The sequence below is a fragment of the Rhinatrema bivittatum genome, chromosome 11 (genome assembly GCF_901001135.1).
Source record: "Rhinatrema bivittatum chromosome 11, aRhiBiv1.1, whole genome shotgun sequence".
In the NCBI taxonomy this organism is placed as follows: Eukaryota; Metazoa; Chordata; class Amphibia; order Gymnophiona; family Rhinatrematidae; genus Rhinatrema; species Rhinatrema bivittatum.
In genome coordinates, this window is record NC_042625.1 from 81513646 (window position 1) to 81529483 (window position 15838).

At 44.5% G+C, this 15838-nt stretch overlaps 1 protein-coding gene across 3 annotated transcripts in view; it reads left to right on the forward strand.

The window, feature by feature from the left end:
- LOC115100929 (schlafen-like protein 1) overlaps positions 1–15763 on the forward strand; it is a 64160-nt gene extending 48397 nt beyond the window's left edge. For 2 of the 3 annotated variants that reach the window (XM_029620030.1, XM_029620032.1), the window contains 2 exons: positions 4147–4372; positions 15751–15763. In XM_029620030.1, the coding sequence (XP_029475890.1) occupies positions 4147–4344 (198 nt within the window). In that variant the 3' untranslated portion in view covers positions 4345–4372; positions 15751–15763. Of the gene's footprint in view, positions 1–4146; positions 4373–10876; positions 12068–15750 lie in introns of those variants that run through there. The other variant, XM_029620031.1, reaches the window with a different exon arrangement.
- Positions 15764–15838: the final 75 nt, after the last annotated feature.

Here is a 15838-nt window from a genome sequence, read left to right on the forward strand (position 1 = left end):
TATCCCATTCAAGATCAATCTATTCCTGAATGGCATCCATCACAGGGAAAAAAAACAAGAGGCTTTACACAAGGAAACCAAAATGGGACGATTCTTCGGCTCAAACACAACATCCGAACCAGCAACTCCCAGCTGTTTCAAAGTCTGGGAAATCAGGGCCGGCAGTTCATGTCTATGAAAGAACCGCAGCATGGTTCAATAGGGTTCCAGTCCCGGAGGATTTCCCCCATCTTCCAGGGCATCAGGATCTGCCTCACCAGAGCCATCTGGGTGCCTGTCAGAGATAGCCACAGGTGGCCAAGACGAGCTCCTGCATTCTGGCATAGGAGTGGAGGAGGGAGAAGCCAGCGGCTGAGGGGCCGACCTGACAGGATTGGGTGAAGGACTGCACCTACAGAAAAGCTTGTAAGCCTTGAAAAAATTCCACCCAGATCCAGACCCAGTCCAGAAGGAACTGGAGTGGGGTCCTGCAGAAGAGCCAATCATTGGAGAATGAAGGTCTGCCATCCTCCAGCCAAAGCCGTAACCAACCCATCATCAGAACGGGAGGAGCCAGGCTTACCAAAATCTGAGGAAGACAACTCTCCCTGAGCATCCAAACAGCGCTGACACACGTTAGAAGACAGGTCAGCCTGAGAAGCCCTTTATATGACAGGCCACACAAAGAGAGAGGTGTTTAGGCTTCTTGTTTACCGGCGTCATCACAGTGGTAAATGTGTCTGAATGGCTCTCACACAAAAATTACGTGCCAGTGACGTACGAGCAGCAAGGCACACATGTGGGCCCAGCTAAAGTGTTTAAAACAAGTCCGATAAGTATGGGAAAAGAAGTGTGGAAGCTTATTGGGCCGATTGGTCTTTTCCTGTTGTCATTTCTATGTTTCTATGTAAGTTGTGTGTGCCAAAGGCATGCCCAAAAACCATGCACACCAATGGGCCTGTAGAGGGCAGCAAAGCACACATAGGAGTGTGCAAAAACACCGCTGTGGCCTATTACTAGGTCTGCTCAACCTGCCAGGCGGCCCAGTTCCCCCCAACAGAGGTGGGAACGAATGTCAGGAAAGCGTGCCAAGGAAGGAGACCAGAGAAAGTCCTAAAGACCCCTCTGTGTCTGTATCAAAAGGTAAAACTTGTGCGTGGTACCTTTTTTTTTTTTTTTTTTTTTTTTAAACCTTACCTGAGCTCACCGCTTACTGGCTGAGTACAGAGAGGGTCTCCGGCTATGGGGGGAGGAGGCATCTGCTGTCACCGCCACGCTCTGCCTCCTGCACCTGCTGCCTTTCAGCTGAATGAGCAGCTAAGTCTACACCGGGAAACCCAGCTACTGGACCAAGGCACACTTCTCAGGGACCACGGAAATCACCTCAGGAATTCTCAACTGGGGGAGGGACCTTTTGGTATCATCGCAGGAGTGTGGAGCTTTCTTTTCCTTAAGTCAAATTTCTCCTTCCAAAAAACCTGAAGCAATCCCCTTAGGGAGATGCACGTCCACCATCTGCTGGAGACGGAGAGTACTGGCAGGCTGGGGTCCCTGCAGGCGTATATATATATATATTAGGGATGTGAATCATTTTAGGACGATTAAAATTATCGTCCGATAATTTTAATATTGTCTTAAACCGTTATGGAACAATACAATAGAGATTCTAACGATTTATCGTTATAAATCGTTAGAATCGTGAGCCGGCACACTAAAACCCCCTAAAACCCACCCCCCACCCTTTAAATTAAATCCCCCACCCTCCCGAACCCCCCCCCAAATGACTTAAATAACCTGCGGGTCCAGCGGCGGTCCGGAACGGGCTCCTGCTACTGAATCTTGTTGTCTTCAGCCGGCGCCATTTTCCAAAATGGCGCCGAAAAATGGCGGCGGCCATAGATGAACACGATTGGACGGCAGGAGGTCCTTCCGGACCCCCGCTGGACTTTTGGCAAGTCTTGTGGGGGTCAGGAGGCCCCCCCCAAGCTGGCCAAAAGTTCCTGGAGGTCCAGCGGGGGTCAGGGAGCGATTTCCCGCCGCGAATCGTTTTCGTACGGAAAATGGCGCCGGCAGGAGATCGACTGCAGGAGGTCATTCAGCGAGGCGCTGGAACCCTCGCTGAACGACCTCCTGCAGTCGATCTCCTGCCGGCGCCATTTTCCGTACGAAAACGATTCGCGGCGGGAAATCGCTCCCTGACCCCCGCTGGACCTCCAGGAACTTTTGGCCAGCTTGGGGGGGGCCTCCTGACCCCCACAAGACTTGCCAAAAGTCCAGCGGGGGTCCGGAAGGACCTCCTGCCGTCCAATCGTGTTCGTCTATGGCCGCCGCCATTTTTCGGCGCCATTTTGGAAAATGGCGCCGGCTGAAGACAACAAGATTCAGTAGCAGGAGCCCGTTCCGAACCGCTGCCGTTCCGGACCGCCGCTGGACCCGCAGGTTATTTAAGTCATTTGGGGGGGGGGTTCGGGAGGGTGGGGGATTTAATTTAAAGGGTCGGGGGTGGGTTTTAGGGGGTTTTAATGTGCCGGTTTTGCGATTTTACGTTTTTTTGATTTTTCACGATATTTTACCCCCCCAAACGGCAACAATACGATTCCCTCCCCCTCCCAGCCGAAATCGATCGTTAAGACGATCGAGGACACGATTCACATCTCTAATATATATATATATATACTGTGACATCAGCTTGCTCCATCTGCTGTGACATCAGCTTGCTCCATCTGCTGGCAGGGGAGCATAACCCACTGGTGCTGAGTCACTGTCTTTATATTCTAGGAAAACACCAATTTTCTCTCTTTTAAATATTGACCCCACTGTTCCTGGCCATTCCCATTCTGGTTACCTTTGTCACACACCCCCCTCCCCACCTCTCTTTGCACGTGCTCCCCCTCACCCTCATCAGATGTTAGCCTGCTTGTCGACAGAGGATCAAGCATCTTACTTAAACCTGTACCTATTCTTGTTTGTAATTATAATCATGTAAATAAAAATATTACCAGTTAGTTTCTGAGCCAGAAATGCAACACACAATACTCAGCGCCTCACTTTTGGATTCTCTGTTTGCCTATTTCTTCTGCATATGACGCACCAAATTCCATTTTTTGTTTTGCACAACAGAATCAATGTAACCTTGTGGCTCTGCAGGATCCCCAAATGTTTTAGTGTCATAATTCAGCAACTTTCATCTCTGCTGGGTGTTCTTGTTTCTTAGTTAAGAAAAGACTTCCTTTTCTGTGCGCCGACTTCAGTTAGTTCTGTGACAAGTACAATTTTCTTTCATTCCCCTAGCCCCATACCCCCCCCCCCAAGAGTTCCAGGAATTGTGCGTAGAGTTTCAGATATACTTTGGTGATAGGATTAGGGGAAGGCACTTGCTATCTTCTTTCAAACTCAGTCCTTCATAAACTGAATTTCCAGTAGTTTTAGTAGAAATTGCCTTCCATTCCTCCTGCAATCCCCCACCTTGCTCAGATTGTTTCCACTCCCCCCTCACTTCAATTTTTGCACATCTGAAATCCTTGTTCAGGTCAGCAATAATGTTGACTTTATGCAACAGTGGTGTCACAATACCTTCCAATAAGAAAGTCCATTCCTCTAAGCTGTGCGTTCTCTTTTGGGGGAAAAAAAAAAAATAGTCTCTAACAGAAGCCGCCTCCCTTTTAATCCTCTATCCTTAGTACCTTTTAGGAGCTGCAGTCCCATGATCATAGGAAGGGAGATTTCAGGTTCCTTGCCAGCAACTATTTTGGCAACAGCAGATTCGGTTGCCTGATTTAGCACTGGCCCTAACAGTTCTCACTTAGGATAAGTATTTGGAAGAAACAGCACTTTTACTTGCAGGATTTATTGGCTACTTGCCTTGTTCTTCAGAAAGTGCTCACACATGCTCCAATAGAAAGCTTGCTAGCATCTCCCATTTCAGATTTGAGCCTTAGCTAAGTGGAAAAGGCTAGGCCAGGGTGTCCCAACTAGTCAGGTATTCAGGAGGGCCACAATGAATATGCATGAGATTTGCATACCCTGGCTCTCCTTTTTAAATAAAAGGTTTCACTATCCTGCCCTTGATGTAAGCAACTCTGCCACTCAGACAACTAAGAGGCAGGAAAGGCCTGGCCACCTGTGTCTTTTCAATTACTCATTTCTGCTCTGTTTCACCCTCTTCAGAAATGGACGATAGAAGTGAGGAAGCTTGAAGGGAAAGTGACTGGCCTATTGCAAGAAAATCAGCAGCTACAGAAGCAAGTGGAGCAGCAGAAAGAGTCAATTGAGCAGATGAAGCAAGAGCAAGTAACTCTTCTGCAGCAGAATCAGAGGCAACACAACAGGCGCAGACTTGGCTCCAGCATCTGCAGCATCTTATGAGTGATGGCTCCAGAAAGAGGCAGCAAAGGTAAAGAGATGCAAGCAAGGCAACCAGAAGAGTTTACAAACCTCTAAGAAGGTTAACTTATTTAAAAGTAAGTTCATAGGAAAATAAACTCTGTTCCGAGTTTCCAGCATGCTCAGCCTGTGCATTTTGAGAAGCTACAATACACTCCCATAGATGCCAGACTTTGAAAGCTTGAGGGAGATTTGGTGCACTAAAGATGGGATTGCAGTGACCCACCCCTGAAATGCAGTGCAGTCCTGAAACCTCCAGGACAAGATACAATAAGCCAAAAAAAAAAAAAAAGCCCCAAACCAATACATTCCAGATCTGGATTGGGTGCATGTTTAACCACATACCGAAGGAATTGTACATTTTGTAAAAAAAAATATTCTTACAATAAAGAGTTTAAAAATAGTTGGCAATATGGTATGCAGTACTAGAGCATTCAGCAATATCAGCTTTTTCCTGTGCATGCATCTCTATGAAGGCAACAGCTCTTTAGACAAAATGTTTGAATGAAGCCCATGGTGATTGATAATCTTTATCTATAATGTTTAATCATCGTTTTGTGTCGTTAGATGATGATGCTGGTTGGAAGTGCTGCTAATAGCTAGATATAATGCATCAGGCTACCCAATTAATGGGATCTGCTCTTGGGTTTCCAAAGGAGAAGCTGTTGAAAGCCAAACCTCTTGCACTATCAGGAATATGGAGTTTGTGATTGCTTTTTCTGGCCCAACACTTTGCTCTTGTTCCTTGAGCTTTCAGCTCAATCTGTGAACTCAGAAACTAGATAATATATATTAAAACAATTTCATACAAAAAAAAAGTGCAAAATCCACCACATTATTCCTCCTCCTCAAGGTTTGAGAGAGATGGTTTTGAATAGCAGCTAAATGAAAAAAAAAAGTAAAAGTTGAATCCATTAGGAAATGGTTAATAGTGGCATTCTTCCTAAGCATCAATAGAAAGATTGAAACAGGGGCTGCCATGGGCATTGATTTGAGTCAGTTTTATACTGTCTACAATTAAGCCATTTATTTTTCAATAGCCATGGTTACTAGTAGCTTCAATTTGTGTTAAAAGGAAGGCGGGAAAATATTTTTAAAAAATCAAAACTAGTAATTTAAAGAGCCTTGACCTGTCCATTATTAAACCTCTGTGCTACATAGCCTTCTTCATTTTAGGAAAGCTTATATACCTTCATTTAAAATACCTCCATTAGTACAAATTTAGATATTATTAGGCCAAGTATTTACATGGAGTTCAATTTAAGCACAGAGTAGGAGTTACCTAGTTGGTTTACATTGAAAGAAGACCAGAACCCTTGGGTTCTGCATGTCAAACCATTTTACTATGTAACTGCCTACTCTCAATACGGCTGAAAATTCTGCGACATGCGGTGGTTCCTGGGTGCATTTAGGTCTGGGGAGGACAAGGACGTGGACTGGTGTAGATTGCATTTTCAAATCCATGCACCTACTTTTATTTATTTAAACAATTCTTGTTTCCCCACAAATCAAACTGTTTCAATACAGGTCCCGTTACAGTACACACACAATTTCACTACACAAATATCACCCTTTTTAAATTAATAAAAAAAAAAACCATCTATCCTCAGCACCCCTTATGCTTCTGTCAAACAATCTGCCACAAATATCAAACCCTGTAACCTTGTACAAACAGGCTGTTTCTACCTACACAAAAAAAAGATAGGTGCAAGCGCCCGCACACACTTTTTACTTGCGGCAAGTTTCAAAGTGAGAGTCCCTGCATGCTCTTTGAAAACAGATACAAAGGCCACAGCTAAAAAGTACATGCAGGCTCTGCACCAATGTGGGCAGTTTGAAAACTGCCCCCATAGATTTCATTTTGCCTCCTAGTCTTAGATTTCAGTTCATGGGCTAGCATATTGTAGCAAGAGGCTGGTGATCAGGGAAATCCCACAGATCAAAAATAATTAGAATATTTGGTCAGATTACTTCTTTGTTCATCTGCCTCAAACCTGTCCCATCCCATCCGGCCCACTGGTACTTGAACAGTGCCAAGCTTCCTCTTGGTCTGTGCACAGCTTCAATCTAAATTGGAAAAGGATTTACAGGTTTTGGATGTCAAAAGCTGTTTGAACCTATTAGACAAGACTGAACAATTGTGCATGCTTTGCAAGTCAAATTAAGAGAAACTACCTCTAAAATTTACACTGCCAGACAGATCAGATATTTCATCTTTGTGTACCTATGAAGTAGGTAACCCTCTGATGCCTGAATTTCTGGAGGCTCCTCTTTAAGGCCCACAGCCAATTATCTATCCTAAAGTCCATGCATACCTTCACTATATAATATTGCACTGCCAAGAAGGCAGCGGCAATGTTTGAATCAAGGTGTTCTGGCTGTGATCATCCTCACCGGAAAGGGTCCACTGTTGAGCCCCATCTGGTACAGTCTACAGTGAAATACAGCCGGATAGTCACTTTTTTGATAACTCTGTTAGTCTTAAAGCACCATGGACCAACCCATCCCGTGTATCTTTATTTGCAGTAAAATAGTTGTTAAGAATGTGAACATTTCTTTTTAAGGAGTATGTAAGCCAATTGGACTGGTGCTGGTGAAAAAAAAAATGGACATGGGCAAGAAGCAAGAATTAGGAGCTGAAAGCTCTTAGAATAGCAATAGTTTTATTCAAGCAACTAAGGCTGTATCCACCTGCTGCAGTCTAGCAAGACATTAACAGAAAAAAGAGTTAAGTAACTAACTTTATTTTAATAAAGTTTGGGATAGGAAATACTTATCTACCCACTAACTGCTCAGTCAGTTTCTTCCTCTTTCATATCAAGTACAATAAACTTATCTCCATCTCTTAATACCACTTTTACAGCTAAAATTTAAAACTTAAATTATACAGGGGCCTAATATGGTGCCTGAATTATACATACTTACAACCTTATTCCCCACTACACACTATTGGAGAGGTGCCATCGGGAGGCAACAGTTTGACCCCTTACATGCAGAAGTCCCACTGCTTGCAGCTGGTGGATGCCAAGCACAAGGGAGTTCTCTCCCACTCTCCCTGTGAAGGAGGCAATTGAGAAACAGCATGTGGAAATTAGTAGTTTGCCCATCTAGGCAGGTTCCCAGAAATCAACTGCAATGAAGGCTACCAGTTATCTGTTCAAGAGTGCAAAGCAGGTAGCGTTCAAGCAGCACAAGGCCAGCTTCCAGCATGAACAGGAGAGCCTGCCCACACCTGCATGAAGTATAGTGCACACACCATGCTAAAGAAGATAGTGACTGACAAGGTCACAAGGCACGACAACAGATTTTGTCTAAACTTACCTGCAGTGTTTTTTTACCTTAAGAGGAAAACAGTGCCACATCTAGCCTGTAATCCTGGGAACTGAAACCACTTACAACACAACACCTCTGCAGTGCTTGCTCCTGCATGCTGGAACTCAAACTCCAAAGAGTAGGTTCCCATGGCAGGGGAAGGACAGACTGATCCTCAATACAGCCCTCCCTTTTCAGTAAACAAGCACCTTGATCTCCCACTGAGACCAACCATCTTGCTTGTGCTGGAGAAGGGGGAAAAAAAAACAAACCATCAGCCTTAGGAGGACACTTGTCCCATGTGGGGCCCTTTCCAGCCCTGGCTACCATAGGGAAAGCGACCTTAGGAAGGCTGGCACCCTGGAGCCACTTTTCCTTATTTGCTCTATGTAGCTGCAGCACCAATCCATATGTTTGCACATCTGCTAAGGCAGCACTAGACCCTCATAGGGGGAGTGAAGTCAGTCCAGGCAGTAGTGTCTAGCAAAAGTATGCAGGGACGTCCAGGTAGCGGCCCTGCAAATTTCTTGCGGAGAAACCGATTGATTCTCCGCCCAGGAAGAAGCTTGAGAACGTAGCGAGTAGGCCTTTAGGCCCTCAGGAGCAGATCGTCCTTGACAAAGATAGGCTGAGGAAACTGCCTCCTTCAACCATCGCGCAATGGAGGCCTTAGAAGCTGGTTTGCCCCAATTCGGACCGCTCCAGAAAACAAAGATGGTCTGACAATCGAAAATAGTTTGTAACCTGAAGGTACCGAAGTAAGACTTGCTTAACATCAAGTTGGTGGAGTTCGCCCCCAGCGGTCCCCGCCACTTCCTCTGGAGAAAACGCCGGGAGCTCTACCGACTGGTTGACATGGAAAGCGGATATGACCTTCGGCAAGAAAGAAGGCACCATCTTGAGAGAGACTCCGGAATCGGAAAACCGCAGAAAAGGTTCCCGACAAGACAACGCTTGGATCTCTGAGCCCCGCTGCGCAAAACAGATAGACACGAGAGACTGCCTTGAGTGTGAGATCTTTCACCGTAGCTCGACGAAGGGGCTCGAACGGGGCAGTAGAAAGAGCCCGTAGAATGTGATTGAGACTCCATGTTGGGCAAGTGGTGTGAATAGGTGGCCTCAGATGCTTGACGCCTTTCAAGAAACGAACTACGTCCGGATTTGACGCCACGGGATGACATTCGACTCTACCAAGAAGGACTCAGAGGACAGACACTTGAACGTGTAAGGAACCAAAAGAGACCCTTGGAAAGACCCTTTTGGAGGAAAGAAAGAACCACTGAAATTGGAGTGGAGTGAGTCTATATACCCGATTCTGTACAGACTGACTCAAAGACCTTCCACACCCGCACGTAAGTTAATGATGTGGACTGTGAGCCCGCATAAGAGTGGAGATGACCTCCTCTCTATAACCCTTACGCCTCAGACGTCGCTGTTCAAAAGCCAGGGCGCTAGACAAAAGCGATCGGCCTGGTCAAAAAATACAGGCCCCTGTCTAAGCAGGCGAGGAAGATGGCCGAGACGAAGCGGCCCGTCCGTGGCCAGGGTGACGAGGTCCGCGAACCATGGTCTGCGGGGCTATTCGGTGCTACCAGCACCACTTGTCCCTGATGAAGCTCTATTCTTCGGAGAACCTTTCCCACCAGAGGCCACAGAGGGAACACGTAGAGAAGAACGTCCGTGGGCCAGGGGAGAGCTAGAGCATCCACGCCCTCTGAACAATGTTCCCTCCAGCAACTGAAGAACCTGTTGGCCTTGGCATTGCGCAAGGTTGCCATGAGGTCCAGGTGAGGGGGACCCCACCTGTCAACAATCAGATCCATGGCTTTCTTCCGAGTTCCCACTCTCCCGGATCCAGAGACTGGCGACTGAGGAAGTCGGCCTGTACATTCTCCTTGCCCACAATATGGGAGGCCGCCAGGGATTCCAGATGACGCTCTGCCCAAGCAAAGAGACAGCTGGCTTCTAGGGCCACCAGATGACTGCGCGTGCCCCCCTGGCGGTTGATGTAGGCAACCGTGGTGTTGTCGGATAGGACCCTCACTGCCTTGCCGCGGATTAAGGGTAGGAACTCCTGTAGCGCCAGACATACCGCTTGGGATGCCACCAAGTCTGAGCCGCAGACCAAATGCCCTGCGAGGACTGGGACTAGCAGACTGCTCCCCAGCCGGAGAGACTGGCATCCGTGGTCACCACCATCCACTGAGGAGTCTGAAGAGGCATTCCCCGGAGGAGATGTGGGAGCGAAAGCCACCACTGCAAGGCTGCGATGGTAGAGACCGAAAGCGGGAGGACCGTGTGGAACTGCTCCGACACCGGCTGCCAACGGGATAGTAAAGCTCTCTGCAACGGACGCATATGCGCAAAAGCCCATGGGACAAGGTCGATGGTGGAGGCCACTGAACTCGGGACCTGATGTATACTTCGATTCAGGCTATAAGTGGATCAGTAGTCATGGCCCATGACGTACATCTAGGATTTTCACTAAGAGGCTTTGCAACCAACATAAAGACATGTCACCTTTTTATGCAAACTTGCCCTTAGTGCAAATATGTGTAGCTTTTTTTCTCTTCTTTCGAATGTCATTTGAAAGAGCACCTTTTTTGCTACAACAGTCACCCTGTTTTGTCTTGGACCCAACAGTGCTTTGGTCAGAATTAGTCCCAAAGATAAGCATCATTTGCATGCACGAAGGCACTGTTAAGAAGCATCTTTGGCACCTACCTGTGAAATATGCAAATGAGCTAGAGGTGTGAAATTTTACAATGCAGCTCGGTTTTCTATGCTTACCACTTTTAGCTATTGACAATTAGACATTTTCCTAAAGTAGGCAAAGTAATATGAAACTTTGTATGCTGATTAGATACCTTGCATTGGTCAATGGTGGATGAGCCATTGCCAACTCAGCAAAACTGACAATCCCAACACCTAGGGGCCAACAGACAAGGTACCAGCCACAGGTTTCCAAGCTTTTATTTAAGCACAAAACAAGAAAAGGCAAGAGACTACATCCAAGAATTGCTTAAACTGCAGCTTTTACAAAAAAAAATAAAATAAAATCACTTTTTTTCTTGCCTTGCACATGCTTTTGAATGTCCCCTCAATGCATGACAAAGTGACTTGTGAATAAATGTATTGCCTGCCAGATGGGGTTATGGGTGCATCAAGGGTAGCAATAATGTGCTCTTCTGGATCCCAACAGGGCAGCCAGTAAAATGTCCTGGCAGGACCTGGGGGCTGCAAGAAATTGACCAAGACATGTTCAATGAAGATTTCACATATATGGCCAATCCACCAGGAATTGATGCAGGCTAAATACTGACCAGGCTGGAAGCTGGATTCTTGAATGGCAGGAACACAGTCAGGTGCAAGTCCTAGAACAACTGCACTGAGGTGACATGTGAAATTTTGCTAATGCAAATTTTAGTTGCATCAATGGCTTGAATTGATGGTTTTCCCTTGTGCCAGAGTGTGTATGACCTTTGCTAAACCTCTCAGGTCAGATTGCTTCAATATCCTCCTTTAGGCCAAAAAGGTTTAATACCAGAACCACTTATCACAAAAGTCAAAGATCCTTTGGTGTCAAAATTTGGTTATTGAGGGAGTGTTGTAGGCTAGCATGGGCACCTAAACATTTTGTGGTTCCTTGAATCCCATCAAGGAGTGATTTTCCATGGCTGATGCGTAACATGAAAGTCATTACTATGATTGCAAAGATTAATTAAATGTTTACAGTTTTTGTAAGTAGCAGCAGAGCCATCACTAAAATAGTAAATATGTTCCAAAACAGGTAAAACTCCCTTCAAATATTCAATAAGTGTTCTCAAAACTTTGTGCACAGCTATTGGGTCATGGTGCCAGCAGTCACTTTTTGCTCAATTGGCTCAGCAAGCATTTTTCCTTATTTGGTGTTGGAACAGCAAGAATAACATTCTCCTGTTTCAGCTTCCTTGCTTTTTACCATTCTGGTTGAGACACTGAATTCTGTGGCAGTTTTTTTCAATACTTCAACTATTTGGGGCCAGGGTCAGAATTTATATTTTTTCCATATTATTGGAAAGTTCCAACTTTTGCTTCAGGTCCCTCAGTGAGCACACTTTGTTCTTGTTCAAGATCAGTAGGAGTTAAGCCACTTAATGACTGCAATTCAACTAGCAATGGCCCCCTTATAAGTCACTGATTTTGCACTTTGTATAACTCAAGGAATTTTGCCTACTAAGCTGCTGAATCTTTAAAGGGGAAATGCCATGAGGTGGAAAGCTGGCATTGTTTTCAGTTGCATTGATGGGGTCATCACTAGCAAAATCAGACTGAAGATGTTCCTGTTCTTGCAACTTTGCATTAAAGTCTTGCAGAAGCCATGGACAAAGCTTTTGGCCTGGTTTTAAAGTTTTGTTTTTTTTTTTAACCTTCAAAATGATCAGTTGTAGCAAGGCTAATTGACTGCAGACCTTTGCTTTTACTGGGATTCTGCTTCTTGAAGGGATTATAACAGTATTTCTATAGAAATGCACATTTGGTTAGAATCAAAGCTTTGTGATAGGAGCAAAGACTGGATTCCACAGACGCACTAGAAAGTCTAGAGTGTCTTTATTAATTCTTGATCTTCTGAAGAGAAGTCCTTGATGCTCTTTAAGCTGCAACTTCCAAAATAAAAACGTGGTGGCTTATGGCATGCAGAACCATCATAAACTTCAATAGTACAGACCCCTAATTAATTGGTTATCTCCATGTGATTACAATACAAGATTACATAAATAAAAAAAAAAAAAAGGAAAACTTGGAAGAACACAAACAGCAAAAACTTTTTTTTTTTTTAACAAACACTTGCCTACTTTCTAGAAAGGAACAGATAGAAATGATATACAGAAATCTATAGTTTCATCAAGATACATACATCAGGATAAGCCAGGACTTGTCTGTCATGGCAGTTATACTACAAACCAATCACACAAACCCACACCCACCAACTGGTGTATTCCAGTACACACCAATGTAAACAACCCAAAAAACAAACAATGTACTGGTATTTAGTATGTAAGACCCTCTAATCACGAGCAGACAATTTATATGGGCAACTCGTTTCTCATAGGGGTCTCTGTTACTTTAATAGTAATCGTCCATGAAATTAATTTTTCTATTAAAGTAACAGAGACCCTTATGAGAAACGAGTTGCCCATATAAATTGTCTGCTCGTGATTAGAGGGTCTTACATAAGTTGTCTTGGCGTTCTATATGCTATATTAACTAAAGACCAGTACATTGTTTGTTTTTTGAGTTATACTACAAAGCCACACTGGTGTCACAATAGCAGATTTTGGGCATCTTCCCAAAATCTCTGCTACAACACACTAACATAGGCCTTGGTAAGGTGATAATTTTGCAGGTTCAGGCTTGCATGCACTAAACAGCACAATTAAAATGTCCAGTCGGTGGGGGGGTCATTTATAAAAGTATGTAGAAGCAAGATGTGTTATAAGCTACAAGCATGGTAAGCACAATAAGCTTTTGCTGCATTATAACAGTTCACAGCTCTAGCTCATTTGTGTGTTACACAGCAGAATCCCAAAGGTTTTGGGGATTTTTTTTCACATATTGCATGCCCATACCTGCAAATGATGCATAGCAGTGAGCCCTTAATTCTGACCAAAGCAAGATCAGGTACAAAATGAAATAGGGCTACTTCTATAGGAAAAAGGACCTTTCAAATGACAAAAATTTTTTTAAAAACTACACCTCTGAGATCGTTTCACCTGAAAATTGGTAAAGATTTGTATAAAAAAGCAACATGTCTATGTAAGTATATCTTTACTTCCAGTTGTGTGTAAAGCTGCTTACTATAATTATTATAGGTATATGCTATGGCCCATAACTACTGGTTCAGTTAGGGCCTAAATCAAAGTATAGGTCAAGAGCAAGGAGGCATCTTTTGTAAAACTGTTCACATACTGGGAGTTGTACAAACACACAATTTTATACCCCTTTTAAGTTACACAGAAGATGGTACTGAGAGGTGACAGTCATTCAACTGCCTCTAGCTCTCCAACCAATGACTAGCCAGGTAAAAAATTTAGTATGGATTGTTTCAGACCCTAGAGAACATTCGTGCAAAATTTTGTTCGATTTTGAGAAGACTGGGCATAGACCCCCTGGTCCATTTGCTATGGACTGACCCTTTAAGCAGTGCTAAGTAAACTTACCTTTACTGACAGTGCTCAAGCCTTTTTCCCTGCTCTTCTTCCCTTTCACTCTATCACAAATTCCCTTTGAGTTACGTGTAGCAGCCACCTTACCCTAGATATCCTTTTTTTTACTCTCTTGAATTTTGAACTGAAGGCGAAAGTATTAGCGCTGCAAAGCTAGTCAAGAAATGTATTAAGTTAGTCCAATGGGGGAAAAAAACCAAAAACTTTTGATTAACCTTTGTGTAATTTAGTAAGGGAGCTACCATGGCCTGGGTCGACAGAAACCAGGTGTAAAGAGGGGCCGATTCAATACTAGCGCCGGGAGGGGGCACATCTGCTCCCTCTTCCTCCCACCCACCCAAACTACAGGTCTACGTCAGGGCCGCTGGATTTAGAATCCACAATGGCGTGCTCGGGCTCACGTTTCCATGACAACCTGTAGCACATCCATTTCAGAGGATGTGTGTCACCGTGAGCGCAGGAAGAAGCGAGCACCGGTTTACCACAGGACCCACCGCATCTTCTGAGACACCCCCCCCCCAAGTCTCCCTAGTTCTTCCCAAACGCCTCGGACCTTCCATCCCCTATCATCCTCAGTCTATGGCTCAGCCCCTTCCCTCAACAACGACGTTCCGGCAGCGCAGGGCGCATAATATAACCATTCTATTTTAAAAAATGAATATTATCTGCAATAAATATAGCTAAAAACTTCTTACCGCCCTCAGCTCATTTTCTTAAACCCACCGTTGTTAAAACCACAAACCCCCCTTGCTTGCTCTTTACAGTTATGCAAAAACAAGGGCGCATTCCAGCTTAACGTGGGAGAACAAGCGCAGTCTTAAAACACGTGACCGGAAATAGGCGTTGGATTCCGGCAAACCTCTGACGTCACGGCGTTGGTGCGTGTGTACGGTGCATCGCTTCCGTTTTTTCACGTGTAGTGTTGCCAGATTGCGCTATTGCCCTCCCAATTGGCTACTTTTTTTTTTTTTTTTTTTACCCGTTTTGTGCGGCAACTTTTTTTTTGTGCGAGTTGGGCTAGTTTTGGGCTGGAGAAATGGGTGGCTGAATGCTAGCAACCCATTTTGTTGTTGGCGCCTTTTTTGCTTTGCTGCAGATAGTTGGGCAACCTTGCCAATAGTCGCAGTGTGATGACTCACCGGTTGCAGCCAATCAGAGGCTGCAGGAACACGCATAGCAGGAGGCGACTGTTGCCAGTGGCTTGCCTAGCTCAGAAGGGGAAGAGGCATGCGTTCATACAGAGAGCGAGGGCTCTTATACCACTGTGCTAATTTACAACAATTTATAGGTTTAAATAAAGCCCAAACCTGGAAGGTGAGTAGTGTTTTTTTTTTACAGCTTGTTCTTGTGCTATCACTAACATTTTCTAGTAAATAGCACCACTAAACATAGCTAAATCCAGTCAGGAGGTTCTATATAGAGAAAATACGGGAGAAATTAAACCGGCATCAAGTGTAAATCTGAATAGCAGACGCCTCCCCCGCCTGAATATAGCCATGTGTGGTGTGATTTCTCGTTTTTATTTTTCCCAAAACAATGGGTCTCAACAATTGAGCATTAAATGTTAGGATTGATTAGTTATAATCTTAAGAAAAAGCCCCCAAATCCCCCAAGACAATAGGAGCTGTGAAATGGGACTACGTATTCGCCAGTAAAGAGAGTGTGATGGGTGTTAGATCTCGAGTTTTCTCTCGAAGCTCATAATTTAACTTGCCTACAAAAACTTGAGATTTGTGTTTTGTACTTTTTGTAGTCTGTAATTTTACTTTACTATTATTAATTTTTTGTTTCCATTTCTTTCCTTTCTCTTATTTTAATCATGTATGTATATTACTTTGGCAACACATGTAAAATTGTCATGCCAATAAAGTTATCTGAATCTGCTCATTGCCTGATTGGTGCTGCTTGTAAGAAAACATAGTGACCTGCCAGCACAGTCCAACTTGTCAGCCCACACT